Source organism: Apteryx rowi, unplaced genomic scaffold (assembly GCF_003343035.1).
Source record: "Apteryx rowi isolate R43461 unplaced genomic scaffold, aptRow1 scaffold_173, whole genome shotgun sequence".
NCBI lineage: Eukaryota > Metazoa > Chordata > Aves > Apterygiformes > Apterygidae > Apteryx > Apteryx rowi.
Genome location: NW_020448008.1, coordinates 701,137 through 717,008, shown reverse-complemented (window position 1 = coordinate 717,008; position 15,872 = coordinate 701,137). Strand labels below are relative to the sequence as shown.

Genomic DNA, 15,872 nt, shown 5'->3' with positions numbered 1-15,872 from the left:
ACTTGAACACAAACGGTTCTTCCTACATTAAAAAAACAAACAACCAAACAAAAACTTCAAAAAGCCCCAATGGACCTTGTGGTTCTCAAGGGGATGCTGCATGGGAAATTTTTAAGGGGTGGGTGAGGGTGGAAGGATCTGAAGTGTCTCTTTCTGCTGCTGCTTGGATGTGCACAAGTGTTTCTCAAAGAGGCTCCAGGCCTTTTTTTTTTCTTGTTAACTTTTGTTGACTGGATAACTTGGAACAGAGGAAGCTGGCAGGCAAGGTGCCCTGAGCAGTAGCAGCATGTTGGGCTTCTTTGTTATACTTAAAAATTCCCCTGTGCATCACACTGGCCAAGGAGTGTTAAACCATTTGGGGTTAATCCACATCTAACTTCAGAATTTCCATCATGCAACAGACAGTGAAGAGTACTGCGTACCACCCTGTGGGCAGTCCTGCGCGCTTTCTTGTGAAAACACTGCCACTTGGTTTCTTACCTCTGAAGGGACAGTTGCAGTTCTAGTGACTTTGTATAGGTTTGTGGTATGTTTGAACCACTCAGGAATCTCTTTGAGCCTGGTGTGCCCTCTCTGGGCTGCAGAGGGAAGAAGCCTCATAGGCAAAGGCTTGCACCAGCTGGTGCAAGGGAGGGAAATCAATGGAGGAAGGAAGCAGTCCCTGCCTTTAGCCCACAAAAGGGAATATGTTGGGCTAACCTCAGGATGACTTCTTGGGGAACGTTTTGAGTGAGATAAGGAGGCAAGTGAGGGAGTGGTGTAAACGCATGACCTAATGCAAACAGAACTTTGAACTGTGATAGGAAGGAGAGAGAAGAGGAAGAGGYTGGGGAATGAGCTACACAGACTGGTGGATCTTGCAAGTTTATTCACTTTGGGCAGGGGTGTTGGGGTGAACTTCCCAACTGTAAGGAACTGGTTATCCAACAGTGAAAAATCCAGTTTCCTGGCTAGGGCTTAAGCGTGCCTTAAGGGGGCTGTGGGTAGATGTGTGCCTTTTATCAGAGACGAAATGGAATTTCTGAATTTGTCCTGTCTAGAGTTTGTTCAGAAAGAAGCTTGCTAATGTCTCATTTTGAAAATGGGTGTTCTACAGTATCAAAATTGTGGTGGTATTTCAGAAACCATGATGAGAGAGAGAGGAGGTGAAGGCTAAAATGAGATGTGCACATAAAAGAAACAGCTGAATGTGCAGGCCCTGGGCCAGGCCCTGTGGCACAGTTCAGGAATGAAGGGGGAAGCGCAACAATTCAGGTTCTACTACAGCCTGCAATAAGGTTGCTCTGCCAGGGATGCGGGTGGATTCTGGTCTGTGGAATAAGCAGCTCTGTCTGCCCTCATGATTCCCTACTGTAGCAGGGGTATGTGCAGTTCAGTCCTCTGCTTTACACCATGTCTGTTGTATGCAGAAATCTGCCTTTTTGTAATTCAGAGGTGAAGGTATGAAATTAAGCTACCAGCCACACACATTCTATATTGTCTGCTTTGGGGTGTGTGTGGGGGAACAGGTTACATAGCTTATTTGGTCTTTCCCTTTCCTCTTCCACCTCTACCAATTTTCCTGGATAACTGAGAGTTGGCTGTACTGAGAAATCAGGCTGTTAAGATACTACTTAAACTCTGCCTTCAGGTAATTTTGAATGCTTGTTTTTTCTTTTGTGTGCGTCTAGTTTAATTGAACAGTTTAAACAAACTGAAGCTATCACAAAATTTTTAAAAATATARTTCTGTTTCTAAAAGCTTTCAATTAAATTGTTTTAATTACAGAAACTAAGTAGAATTAGGGATTTCTTTCCTCTGCTGACACTGGGACTTTTCTTGTGAAGAAGCCGAGGATGATGACTGTTTCCATTAAATCCTTTTTTTGCCTGTTTTCAATGAGTAGTCAAGCTTTAAAACAAAGTGACTATGGGTGAAAGTTAAATTCTGTGAACATGCTGCTGTTCACGTTAGGTTCTTCCTGCCGCGTGGCCACAAGGCAAGAACAATCCTTGTGCTTAGCCTTTTGAAAGGTACGTTGTACACACCCAGGACTTATCCTGCTGACACAGTCTTTGCTGTGTGCATTCAAGAGAACGATCAATTTCTAAATATTATTCTGTGAAGGGGAAACAAACTGGTTAAAGTAGAGGTTTCTGATGTGCCTGAGGATAACTCATTTTTTTGGGCAAGTTTCAAGTGTGGTATTTAAAAGCAAGCTAGTAGCATTCCAGACATACTAAATACTTCCCTAAACAAATGCTGAAGAACCCAAGTTAAAGACCTGTTTTCCAGCAACAGTGACACAGGACGTATCCTTGCCAGGCATCTCGAGCAACTGGAGTGTCTCAGACTGTCTCCCCCCACATCCCATGTCCTCAGTGCACTAGAACTACCCAAATCTGGTTCCTTCCATGTGTCCTGAGCATATGGCCTTTCAAAGAGCGCTTTTCCACAGGCACCTAGCACTGCTGCTGTGGTGAAATGAGATCAGAAAATTAATCATAGTCCTAGGAAAATGCATACTTTCTTACCAAGAAGGRTGACTATTTTGGAGTGAGGAGTAGGAATTGGCAACTTCTAAAGGTCTAGAAGAGAAATGGCAGAGGTCCCGAAACAACTTAGTCTTAGAAAAGCTGCTGTCATATGTGCATGCATCATCTTTGTTGGAAAGGGCTGATTATAGTTTGAGTGGGAAATCTGGCCTGCATGATTTCAGTGGAAGTTAATGTCTGCTCCAGGGAGTTCATGTAGAAGTGAACTACTGCTGTGTCAGAACAGCTGGCTCTTTGTTGTGAGAGTTGGGCTGGAAATGCAATGAGAGGGTCTAACACTGAAGTGTCACTGGGGAGGTTGCTCGATGTCAAAATTTCAGGTTCCAATATTTGGTCCATGAGGTGTGAAAGAGCCCTAGATGATTGCAACCAGGAAGCCATGGGTATTTTTTCCCTTGTTCGTAGCATTCTCTAAGAGGGTGTGTGGCTGTGGACTTTGCGGCCACAGAGGACAGTTTATTTTTCTTGTCCATTTTTAGTAGGTGTTTCTCAGCGTGCATTTAAAAAAACCCACAACCCTCTATTGGTTGAAACACTGTAACCTCCTTTCTTCTCCCTACTGTATTTATGGGAACCACTGGCTGTATTGAATATTATCTCTGAAAACATCTCTGTTTAAACTTCATTCTCCCATAACCCCTTAGCCTGGGCTGTGGCATGTGAAATAGGTCTGAAGTCTTCTAACCCCATACACTCGTGCTATGGTAGGCTTCTGCCTTGCAGTTGCTAGGATCCATTAAAGAAATCAGCCTGTTCCTTAGCACTGCATATAAACAGGGAAATCACTTTGATTTACATAAGCTTATGATTTATTAAGCTATCTCCTTGAGAGTGTGTCTGTGGTGATAGATGTGTGTGCTCTACAATGTATGCTGGCAAAGCTAAAACAGGCAAAGCACTTTTTTTCTCCTTATTAGCTTTTATTTTCTCTCTAAAGCACACCAAGCTCTGTCCTGAGATAAGGCTTGCCAGTCTAGCAAGCTTTAGTTCTTTGTTTCTATGGCAGTGGTGAGACCAGATAGCAAGACTTCCTCCAAGCTGTAGTTCAGATGCACTGAGATAGGTGGTGGGGGCAAGAAAGATAGTTTTCTAGAGTGTAGCACAGAGTTGAGGGTAGCCATGTCTGTATAAAAGTGGGTTGCTACTGTTGTTAGGAGAAAATGGCTACCTGCAGTGCTACAGGTCCTCAGCTGACTATTTGGGTGTTGCAAGCTGTCCTCTGGAGGCAGAGGCTTGAAAAGTTGTTATGAAAACTGTTTCCCCCTGAGCTGTAGGTTTAAGGAATGTGCTAAAACAACAGTCAGCTCTCAGAATTGAATGTCTGTCTAAATAGTTTCCCAACCAGCAGCTCCCCTCTGGGAAGAAAGGATACCTTTTTATCTAGCCAGAATCTCTTTGATCTTCTGATTTTGCTAATGAAAAGACAAGGCTGGGAACTAGTTTTGTACCTGGGCTGAAGCCTGAGGGAGGATTCTCACAGGCAGTACCTGTGCCTATTGTTTTTTAGCAGTTCCAAAGGGTTTATCAGTGTTGCCTTCAACAAAAGTGTTTTGCTGCATTTGTCTCTTTCAAATCCCACAGTGAACTAAATCAGCTTGGTGGGGTGTTACTGTAGGTGCAGCAGCATCAACTTACAGCATTCCTTGTGGGGCAGCCCTGCATCTCTGACAGACAAGATTCCTGACTACCTGGGACTTGGTGGCAGAAAAGCAATGAGGAAGCCATGCCTGGCCTTGGAAAAAGGAGACAAACAGCACTGTGCTTTGAAGCAATCCATTAATGAATCAAGAATAGGCAATAATTGATTCCCCCAGAGGATATCCTTGCTTTAGGTGTCTCTGACCTGGCTGTAGTTCAGATACCAAAATTAGATGACTAACTTCCACATGCAATCTTTGGGAGAGGAAAATGCCTCGACGGCTACATAGCACACCTCAGATGTCACAGCAAATTCTGTGATACTCGCATGTTGTCTTCCCTACTTCTCCTTCTGTCCACTAATACAAGTCATCCAGCAGACACTGTTCCCAAAGGCAGGGCTGGCCGCCTTTAAAATATACATTTGCAAGACTTGCAGAGTTTGTTATGCTAATAAGGTTTCATCAGATTGGGATGGGGAGGGCAGGCCTGCCTTTATGCAATCAGAAGGGTTATTTGCTTAAGATGGTGCATTACATTCTGAGACCTGTAATTCAGCATAGAACAGCGACTCCTAGAAGAAAGAGGCCAGTTGTTGGCTCAGAGATGCTGACCTTTTCCAATTGAATATGAACTTGAAATCCATGCAGGAGATCTGACTTGAGTGGAGGGGGTGAATGTACAGACTAGATGGCTCTTTATATCTCAGTTTTCTTCAAAGAGAAATATTTTTCGTTCCTTGTTCTAATTGTTGCTGAAGGAATTGTGGAAGGTAACTGGCAGCATCCTTAATCCTTTCTGCATGGTAGGATGACTGAGTCTGAACAAAGCATTGTATCCTCATCCCTGGAACACATGAGAAATCTGTCTTTTGTGCTCCAGGTGTCGAATGGGGCAGAACAGGGCAGCTTTGTTTCCCTCCCTACCTCTACAAATTAAGCAAGAAGCTAAAGGGGCAGACACAGAGCCTGTTGTAGCATCAGCTCCAGGCTTGTCACGTGTCAATTTAAATGTCATCTTAGTCTGGCTCAAAGTTTGCTGGCTGTGCTAGCAGATCTTTTAAAGTGATTCTTGATAAGGGTTTTGATTTCACTTTTACAGCCTAGTACTTATTCTCTGTTTTTATCCTATTGCTACAGAAGAAAAATTCAGCCATGGCATTCAGTTCCTAGCAAGGTTTCCTGCGATTTTTTGCATACATTGTAATCTAATGCATGTTACAGACCACAAACTGAATTACTGGTGTGTGTCTCTGTGCGCATGTCACGTGTGTGTGTGTGTGTGTGTGTGTGCACAGACACACACACAGAAGGATTCTTTTTTGACAGACTAATTGACTTGAAAGATCCAAATTTTAAAGATCAGCCCTCTTTTGAGTTAAATATGAACAAAATGCTGATGTGGAACTAGGGAAATCTTTATTTACCTCGAAGACTTCTGGGTTTAATGACAAATCCACCAATCCCCTCCCATAACAACACAGGGTGTTTTTTTTTTTTTTTTTTTTTTTTGCCTAAGCATTTGACAATGTGAGTTTTGGCTGTTTGAGTTGTATGTTTGTCTGTTCAGTGCTGGTGTGCTGACTTCATCTCAGGAGTGGCTAAGTGTCTGAATGTCATACTGCCTTTCCTCATAGGGGCACTAATCCAGGTCTCGTATCTGTTCTCACAGTGTGTGAAAGAGCATGATACCTGCCTCTACATCTCTTTCAAAATTTTTTGAAATTGTCCAACAGTTTTGAATTTCCCTAGGAAATCTGGCCCAAATATCTTCCTCCAGTATAAATATCCATTTAACTGAAGAAATAGGCTGAATGGGGTTCCCCCACATGGAAAGTATTCCTGTGGGCAAGTGTAAGAAAACATTCTTTTTCCCCAAGTTCATTCTTTTTCCTGAAAACTTTACGTGTTTGTGTAAGGAGCAGCATGATAGAAGGAGTGCTGAAATGCCTCTCCRTATATTTTGACTGTATCACTGAACAGTTATCCTTATACCTTTCTTTGTAACACAGGTACACACAGCTTTAGTTCTGACCTTCTTTCGGAGCATTGGACTCGTGCATGATGTTGTAATTCATCCAGATCCAAATTCACCATTATAGGTCTTGCAGGCTAAAACCATACAAAGTCAGTGGGACTTGTATTCTGTCCAGTCTTTTTCTTCATTAAAAATAGGGATTCAACTTGTGCATTCATGATTTCCCAAGTGCCCTTTGCTGCTGGAGCTGTGTTTGTGTACTAATGTGTTTTCAGTGTGACAATGTCTGATAGGCTATGGCTGAATCTCTCAATCCTCAGGTATGAATAGTGTCACATCCTGCAATTTTAATTGCTATACTCTATACTGTCAGAACATTATACCTGAGGTTTGCAAGCTGTTTTACATTCCTCCTCTTAACTGTGTGTTTGTCTGCTGCCAACTGGCTGTCAGATGTGCTGTGCCTTTCCAGGTGGCTGAGGAAGTGTTTGATTTGTCATAGCTGTCTGGTAGTCTTCTGTGTCTTGGAGACCTTCTGAAAGGTGGTGGATGAGTAGGAAGGGTGGTTCTTGAAATTATTTTGAAACAAATTCTCCAGATGCTACATTCTCTGGGATTGTCTGAAAGGAAGATATAAAATTAATTGTAAGTTATGCAGTTTTCAGACCTGAAATATTAGAGGGCAAGTGAAAAGTTCTGGTTGCTTTTAAGATTTCCTATGCAGAAGATCACCTTTTCTGCTCCTATTTTCCTTGTGAACTGTGAATACTTGCTTAGTAAGATTCCAAAATTCTAGAACAAACAAAATGCTGTTTTTGTTTGTTTCTGAATTTCCCCTTTCCTTCTTCTGGATATAGCAGATGTGTATGACTTAACACTTACTGTTTCCTTCTATGTCTTTTTTGTAGACTGAGGTGCTCCTAATCAACCAGAACTTTCGGGGATTTTTTTAAAAGAAACTTTGGTGGGTAAAAGATGTGCCATGGAATGGTAGCACCAAAGAGCAGCACAGGATCGTCTCTTGCCTTGACTAGCCATGGGTTATTTCTTCTGCTAGTTATCTTTGGTACCTTTATTGTGGAAGCACAGGCCACAGGTAAGTGAAGCCTTTGCCTATGCTGCAGGGAGGGGGAGGTGGCTTTATGTTTCTATGGGGAAAATGGAGATGGCTGATGTAGTTGAACACATCCTTCAGTACCCGCAGGAAAGAAATTCCACTGCTACTGCTTAGTAAAGGRCAGTGTCTGAACTGAACTATTCTTTACACTAGCAATATAAGAGTGCTTCTTCTTTACCCTGCCATTTTGATTCCCTCAGCCTTTTTTCTCCCTTCTTATATCTTCACTGCAGCTGGGGGCATTTGGACTGTCTCAAGAATATGGACCACATTTTTGTTGAGTGAGATTCTCATGTAGACACTCTTATCTGTATGCCCTGTAGCAATTGCTCATGTGAAGAAGTATTGTTAGAAGCACTGACTCTCTTCAGCTCTTTACACAGCTGATGAGTCTGTTCAGTGTTTCCTTGTGTGCTATCTTCTGACACCTCAGCACCCCCTAACTGCACTCCTCTGTTAAATCCTCTTTGCAGCTTGGGTTTTCCCCTTTCCCTCTCTAATTTCCTGGGGGGGGGGGTTGTTTTGTTTTGTTTTCTGGTGGACAAGCGTGGTGAGTAATGTAAATAGTGCAATGGGATGATGTGTAAAATGTTAAGTAACAGTAGAGGTAAGGAGATATACCTGTTAGAAATGTGTGGAAGAATAAAATATACCAGATAGTCACAAGGGAGTTCATTATGTAAGTGTGTGCATGTTTACCCAGTATACACTGAAATGTGGTCTTTTCTCTTGAACTTGCCATGATGTAGTTTTTGTGTCCACAGAGATGCGTGACTATAAGTGGTACAGGATGAAGGGAATAATTTTGTATGTGTGCTTTAAATGCATGTTCTTGCATAGTGCTATAAAGGAGGTTAATCCCCAAAAGGTGTGTTTGATTTCAGCAATTGTTGCAGTGTAAAGCAATAGCTTCCCTTTCAAAACAAAACCTCTGCTCTCAACAGAGCTTTAAAAAGCCCTATTTATTTGAAGTATGATGGCACCTGAAAATATGAAGTGACCAGCACTCCTTTGCTTCAGTGAAGCTTGAATTGGCCTCTGTGTGGTAGAGTAGTATAAATGTAGGTTGCCAGATGCACACTGCTTAAAGCAGAGGTGAGCCTGTACAGAGAAGTCTGCTGGTGCTCAAAGCCGCTGGAGGACTTGATCTCCTTTTAGTATTTCTGGTTCTTCGAGTTGGAAGGGAGAGGCTCCTGAAATCAGATATCCTGGTCTTGTATGCCCTCCTGGTGCGACKTTGGCCTTGTAAGTAATGAAGGGCCAGGAAGACACAAGAAGGGGTGACAGATTGGCATGAACAGATAGTAAGAATGGGAAAAGGACAAGGTCTCTCTGAATTTGGTCTATCCTTGTTTTTTCCAGCCTTACTGTCATTGGTGTTAATGCCACATCGTCACTTCAGATACAGGTCTGTCAGATATGCCTTTYAGTCTGGGGCTAGAGTGCACTGTCACTGGAACTCCAAATACATACACTGCAGCACCTTCAGTGGAGACTAATCTGTATGCAAATGTCCTGGGCTGCCCTGGGCTGCTGACTGCGGATAGGCAGCCACAATGCTGGCAAGCCTTTCTAGTATTATTTTTGAGGCAACCAGTCACATTAACAAAAGCACTAGTTAAGCTTATCAGAAGACTCCAGAGTGGTTCTGCATTGTTTCCCTTTGTGTTGCTCCAGGACCTGAAACCAGCTGTGGAAAACTAACTGATCAAGGCAGATCATCAGCTAAATAGGATTACAGTGGCTAGGCATGAAGTATTTCCTGCAGAGGAAGTGAGCATATGTGGAGGGGAGCCCATGATCATAGCAGACAGCAAGATATATGGGGGGAAAAATCCTGGGGGGAGGGGAAGGGCTGGGTGAGGAGTGCTTCCATGTGTGTGCTCTTTGAGGTTGGGAGGCAGGAGCTGCCAACTGCTGGGAGGGATGGGGGTGCTCAGTGATGTGTCATGGGCCCAGAGAGCTGCGCCTGCAGCAGCATGCCAGCCATGAGTAACACTAATGACCAAGTGAGCTGAGGAGTGGAGAGCCAGATGGATAAACAAAGAATACTAGCGAGGCGCTTGGAAAATCATCTTTCCCTCATCTTTTTCCCCCCATCACCCCACCATCCTCATTTTATTAGTTTACATAGCAAAAACATTCAGAGCAGGCAGGACAAAGATGTTAACATGAAGCAAGAGATTATATTAAACCTCCTGATGGTAATGCTTATGTTGAATGCATGGCCAGTGTGACACATTCACAATTGCTACAAAAGCGAAAGAATGTTCTCATAAAAAGACAGACAAGCATGGAAACAATAGGTTGGCCCTGCTCAGAGTGAGAAAGCAGAGCTTGTGATTCATATGTTAAAACCATATAATGTATATTGTGTTGCAATCATTTTGCTATTTAGAAATACTGTTGCCTTGGTTCCCGCAGGTTTAGATACATATTCACAGTCTGGGCAGGAACATGTTCTCCTTGCCACGTGGTAAATGCGCAGGGCAGGCTCATTTCCAGTCAGCAAGCATCTGGTCTCTGCTTTGGTTTTAAATGGATTTTATTTATGCATGGATTTTTAAGAAAAGTCTTCAGCACTTTGTCTCAAATAATCTCTCCAAATATCCTGGAGTGCCACGAGATGAATATGATAAGTTGCTTAGTCACTAAACATGCTGCAGAGTTTGGGGAAAACTGCTCCCTCTTCACAAGAGGATTTTCATGAAAATAAAAATAGCTGCCACGTGTATTTTAACACAAAATAAATGTGGTATTTGGTGATGGGCAAACAGTGAATTTGGAGGAGCAAGTTGAAGCTATGTTGGAAGAAGAGGATTTAGGGAGACTTCACTGCTGTTCAGAAGTATTCATTGAGCTTTATCACTGTGCAGCTTTTTTCTCTCAAAAGCGCTCTAAGGTTAGCTAAGGGAAATAATGGAAGAATGAGCGGGAAAGAAGACTTGGAGAGCAAGGACCTGAAATACTATGGCTTACTTCTTGTTCCATCTCCTGTGTTTCCTTTGAGGGTTCATCTGGAATGTAATTAAGAGCTGGGATGCTATGTGGGTGGTGGCAGGGACTTGTTGAAGTGTTGGAGAGTAGGAGTAACAACCATTTTGTCTGCTTTTCTACGCATAACACTTCTCCATCTTTCCTTTGTTGCTGTGATTCCCCCCCCCCCCTTTGGCCTTAGGGTTATTCCCAAGCTCTCAAAAGCCCTGTATTTCTCTTTCATTCACTGCAGTCATCTTGTATGGCCAGGCTACTTTTGGAAGGCTGGCAGTGCATCAGAATGATTTTTTTTTTTTGTTAAAATTTAAGATGTAGTCTCCAAGATATTTGAAAGCTTCCTATCAAATGTGTTCTAAATGGTGCAATCTCTTGCATTCATAACCAGCTCTATCAAAAACCTATCAAAAGGTAGGTTGGGCCTTTCATTATTGATAATACCATCATCTGATCTTGGGAAATGCAAGTGAAAARTGTTAGTAAAAGTAGTCTTTTAAGCATTCTGAATTAAGCAAGTATCAATATCCGTAAAGCAAAGTTAAAATATTAAACTTGAAAACTAATAATGCAGGCCTGATGAATCCAAGTCCACTTTGATTTAAACACAACCTGCTTTTTGTTGACTGATCATATGTGAAATGCTATAAAGCTAGCTCTTTAATTTTTAGGATTACCATTGAAGTGATGAACTGAGTTTGAATAAACTGAAACAACTTCATTCCCATGTGTTGTCTCTGCAAATGCAACCAATCTGCTGCTTGCTGTTCTAAGGTCTTTTTAGTACCAAGGTTATTCTGCGCAGAAGCTCTTGCATGCTGCTGGTGTTTGTTTGCATTACACAGAACAGCTTTTAAGAGCGCGCTCTAGTCATTGAGCAGATTCAGGCTTGCTCCTATTCTTTGGGAATCCGTACAAAGCAGAGGTTTTCTTTGTCTCTGTGTGGTTGAAAGGAAGGAGTTTATACAGCTAGGGATGAATTCCACGAAAACAAGGACAGTAGGCCAGACAAATGTGGGCAGGTGTCATGCATGAGCAGAAGATCTTGATTATAACCTGCTTGCTTTGTATAAGCCTGGATTTGAAGAAATTAGCGAGTCAGCCCAAAGAAGTATGTAGTTCTCCATGGACATAAAGAAGTAGTTTGGGGTGTAATTACTCTTTCCAGTCCCTTTGGAGAGTTTAGTAAAAGCCAGATGGTACAGAGGAGCATGGTGGAGAGCAACAGAATAATGGCCAGACAGCAAAGCTGGCTAGGAAGTAGATGCTCAAATAACAAACATACTGTTATTACTGTTCCAGGCAGCACTATTTAAGCAGCTGGCTTAAAGAAAGTAATAGGAATCTCTGCTAGCCACACAACTTGTTAATTTTGACTAGTTTTAATGGGGAGGAAGGGAGGAATTAAAGCATGCCTAATAGTAATCCTAAATTTGCTTTTTGTCTGTCCTTTTAGGTTGGCTCAGCAAATCCAAAGGACCTGCATGTGAGTAGATTTGTCTTCACTGCAGTATTATGAGAAATGAGTCAGGGGGGTTACTGGTTAATATAAGTGGCTGTGAACCAGGATTCCCAGTTCTACTTTGGCTGCATTGAACGGGCTAAGATGTATCTCTGTGCTGCGTCTTATCTCTGTTTTGTCTGCTGTATTTGGGGAAAGATGTCTGTCTTACATTTGAGGGAGAGAGGAAGATCAACTTCATTTGTTTCACTGTGCTTGAAGGGATTTTTTTACCTCCTGTAGTGCTTACCTTCCAAATGACTCAAGGAAAACCAAACAGAATAAATACTACTTTAAAACAGGAAGAGATACTCTTGAGAGTTTTGAGAGGCTGCCTGAGAGGACTGGGAGGACAGCGAGGGCAAGCAAAAAAAAAAACCCAAAAAACAAAAAACCCCCACCTTGTTTCCTTTAATCAAGAAAGGCGAACATCTCATCCCAGGAATGTGCTGGGTTAAGTAGCATGACTGGGTATATTGTGTTGGATACTCTGCTTTTCATTTCCTGTGCGCAGAAAAAGTCTTAAACCTTTCCTGTATGTGTGTTATGGAGTTATGCAATTTTGGGAGGAACTGGAAAGCATATTTGGCTCTCTATCTGTTCTATATCGATAAAATTTTTAAATCTTTATTGAACACTGAAATTTGACCTGTTTAATCTGAGCTTTCCTTCCCTTTTTGTGGAGGAGAGGGACAGGAACAGGGGCTGATGGGAATGGATTTGTAATGAAGTGTTTGAAGGTGTGTAGGGCAGAATCTTACTGCCTACCAAGTTTTGGTCTACAGAGAGAGGGAGAGAGGAAAAGAGCTGATGGAATCCTCTGATTCATGAATATGTCTAATTTTACTCTTAGTGAGATTTTAATCACTCAGATGCCTAGTATTAAAGTACCTTCAATTCTTGGCTACAGTTGCTAGCAGGAAAATATGCTGCTCAATAATTCAGTGGTCCAGCTAGCCTATTGGGCTAGAATATGAAAGATAGAAACTGGTAGAAGATTCATTGTAGAAAAAAGCAGGAGGGGAGCAAATGGCACAGTTCAGTCCTCTTTAACAGAAAGTATTTGCACACCTCAGTTCAGGTTCTGACACATCACCTTATTGGCATCCCTTGATGTCTGCTGGGTGCTAGATTGAAGGCAGACTTGTCTGTCTTTACTTATTATGCAGCTTACTCCTGTCACTGAGTCCTTTCTTCGCTTAAGCCCATTATTTGGGGAGGCTTTCAAAGTTTGGGTTTGTTCCTAGTCTCATGGGAAAAGTCCTGCCAGTGAGAGAGAAGAAAGCTTGCTCTGTTACTACCTTGTACCATTTGACCATTCCCTCCCTGCTTATGTTCCCTTTTGAGTCCTAAATTGCTTACCGTAGCAGCTGAAGCATCGCTTTTAGGACATGTTGAATATTTGAATTGTTTTTCCCCACTTGTTGGACCTATTCCCCTTCATCTGTGTAATCCTCCCCCCCGATTGCTTCTCCAAGCTGTTATGTTTAGCTGTGGCAGCACAAGCAATTATCACCTCCTGTTTGTACTGCCAGCTGTTACTGACCCTGCAGAACAAGAAGTACGTTTGCTCCTGAACTGTGGCAAATTTAACCCTGGGCTGTTACTGCAATACCACTGGAATAGGTGGTGTGCGGTATATAAAGTTGTGGAATAGATAAACCTCTTCGGCACACTTACATGGGTGATGAGGGGGAAACCAGGACTAGGGCAAGGTGGGTACTGTAGGCAGTCAAGTCTTCAGCTTTTGTGGCTGAATCTGTTTGGGCCTCCAAATCGGGGCCCTGCTGTCAAACCCAGCAGTTTGTGTCTAGGTGAGGACTGCTGAAAACACTGCTGATACCAAGGGTGCTGATAGTCAAGAATGAGGGTAGGACACTGGGAGGTACTTGAGCAGCAAGTTTAGAAGTGCTTGTACCTTCATTAGAGTTACTGTAATGCAGTGACAGGATTATGGCATTATTTCAAAAGTTTGCACCTTAYCTGTGTGTGAAAATCAGTATCTAAAACCCCTTTTCTTTTTAATGAACAAAACCTCTGAAAAATGTTTCTCTTCCTCTCTAAGCAGGGATTCCCCTGAGGTAAGTGAGTCTCTGCTTTTGCAGTGTGTTGTGTTGGAGCTGGAGGACTTGTGAATTGCTTGCTTCCAGGTCTGAAGTCTTTGAAGGGATTTGAAATACTCCTTTAAGTATGGGACTGCTTAGATGAATTGTAAGATGTGCTAGGTGGATTGGGTTAGAGGGGTTTGTTACTGAACTGTTGAAGAATGAAATGAGCTTATTGGTCCTGCCTAGTACAGTGATGCTTTTATGAGGGAAGGGGCAGGGGAACTTGGAGAGTTCCAGTGCTGAGGAAAGACTGCATAACCTTAAGAGGTTGTGGAAGTGTTCACTTGTGGCTTGCATACCTCAGCCTGCCTGGTGCTAGATGGAGATGCTTCTGTTTGTGTGGCTTTCTTCTTTATAGGGCCAATACCATGACTGCGAGGACAGAAGCATTTATCTGCTTGGTGTGGTAGGGAAGCATTCCATGGGGAGCAGAACCCAAAGAATTGAACAGTAGGGTAACAAAAGAGCTTCTTTAAGTCCTGCAGGCTCATCATCCAAGTCTAATCAGTCATCCTAGTTCAGTAGGGAAGGTCTGTTTCCTATTTGAGAGCAGAAAGAAACATTGCTGCGGCTTTTCRTATGTATCTTTTGTATTGTCTTTAAAAGGAGAAGCATTGCTGGTTTGGAAAATGTTGCCTTTCTGCAAAGTTAGATAAGCACCTCTGCTGGAGGATGTCTTGAGTTTTCAATCTGAGAACAGGAAAGAAACGTGACAGGGCTGACATACATGCAGAGAACCATAACTAGAAAGCCAGGAGCTGCTGCTGCTCTTCTAGCTTGGAGGAACGCTTTCCACATCCTGAGGAAAAGATCTACATGGCGTATGAGACATTTCATGTCAGACACACCCTTAGGCACTCAAAACTATGCACCAGAAAAAGAATGAAATTGTGTTTTATGATTTTAAAGAATTTACTATTTAAGCAACTTTGCATTTTGCTCTGCTTCCATTTCCACAGACAAATGCCTGTCACTCAAACAACAGGTGAAGCTTTCCTGCTTTAGGTAGAAGTAGAATATTTTGAAGGAAATAGAGCAGAGTTATCTAGAGACTCTTAAAGCATACAAACAGACTAGAAACAGATTGGGATTTGTAGAAAAGTAGTAGAATAGACTGAAGCTGAATGAGGCATCTGGGGAGAATAAGATTCTTGGGTGGAGAGGAGGGGCAGAGGGGAATGCAGCAAAGCAGGAAGGTGAAGGTTTCCACAGGTGGAGTTGTGAAAACGATCCTAGTGGTTTACAAGCCAATTAGTGGCTTGGTGGTTAAGTAGCATATGTCCTGGAAGAACGTGGTGTTTTAGTTTGTTATGCAAGCAGATTAGAATGGTTGAGAATAGTATGGCCTTGGGAGGAAGAACTCTAGCACAAATATATGCATGTGTTTGTTTTTTAATCATTAGGTAAGAGTGTCTTAATGCAGAAGGATGCAAGATGTGCTTTTACAACGTCAGGTTTGTGAGGCTTTTATGTATGCAACAACACTGACTAACCAGACTCTGGCAGAGTATTAAGAACTTGAGGCAAGGGCCTCAGGTTACAAGGTATGCACACCCTCCAGGGACTGAAGCTTCAAGACAGGAACCTCCTCAAGGCAGGAGCAGAGCAGGGTGAAGATGCTGGTGACTGAAGCACTGGCTGTCTGCCCACAAGTGCTCTGAGATGGCTGGGGATCTGGTGGGGAGAGAAGCTGTGGAAGACCAGATAGCAACTGTGTGTGAATCAAGAAACATAGAGAGGAATTTCAAGTGGAAGCTGCTGCCATGTTTAGAGAAATGTCCTTGATTTTCTGAGAAAGTTCTGCTTTTCCTAGTTCATATTCAGTTTTGTTGTTAAAATCTGCATTGCTCACCTCCCCCATCGTGCGTTTTTCTGTTACACCCACTGTAAAGGAACCCTTACTGTAAATGAGCCAAAGCTGTTAAAGCTGCTAGCCCCTGGTCCTTGTCCAGGCCAAGTATCATGGAACAGAGGAAGTTATATTTGAACCGCTTAGGGAGGGACTC

General features: G+C 42.6%; 1 protein-coding gene across 5 annotated transcripts in view; it reads left to right on the top strand.

The window, feature by feature from the left end:
• SUSD6 (sushi domain containing 6) overlaps positions 1–15,872 on the top strand; it is an 86,418-nt gene that overhangs the window by 26,828 nt on the left and 43,718 nt on the right. For 4 of the 5 annotated variants that reach the window (XM_026060949.1, XM_026060948.1, XM_026060947.1 and 1 more), the window contains 2 exons: positions 7,058–7,245; positions 11,714–11,743. In XM_026060949.1, coding sequence (XP_025916734.1) covers positions 7,125–7,245; positions 11,714–11,743 — 151 coding nt within the window. In that variant the 5' untranslated portion in view covers positions 7,058–7,124. The remainder of the gene's footprint in view (positions 1–7,057; positions 7,246–11,713; positions 11,744–15,872) is intronic. The other variant, XM_026060951.1, reaches the window with a different exon arrangement.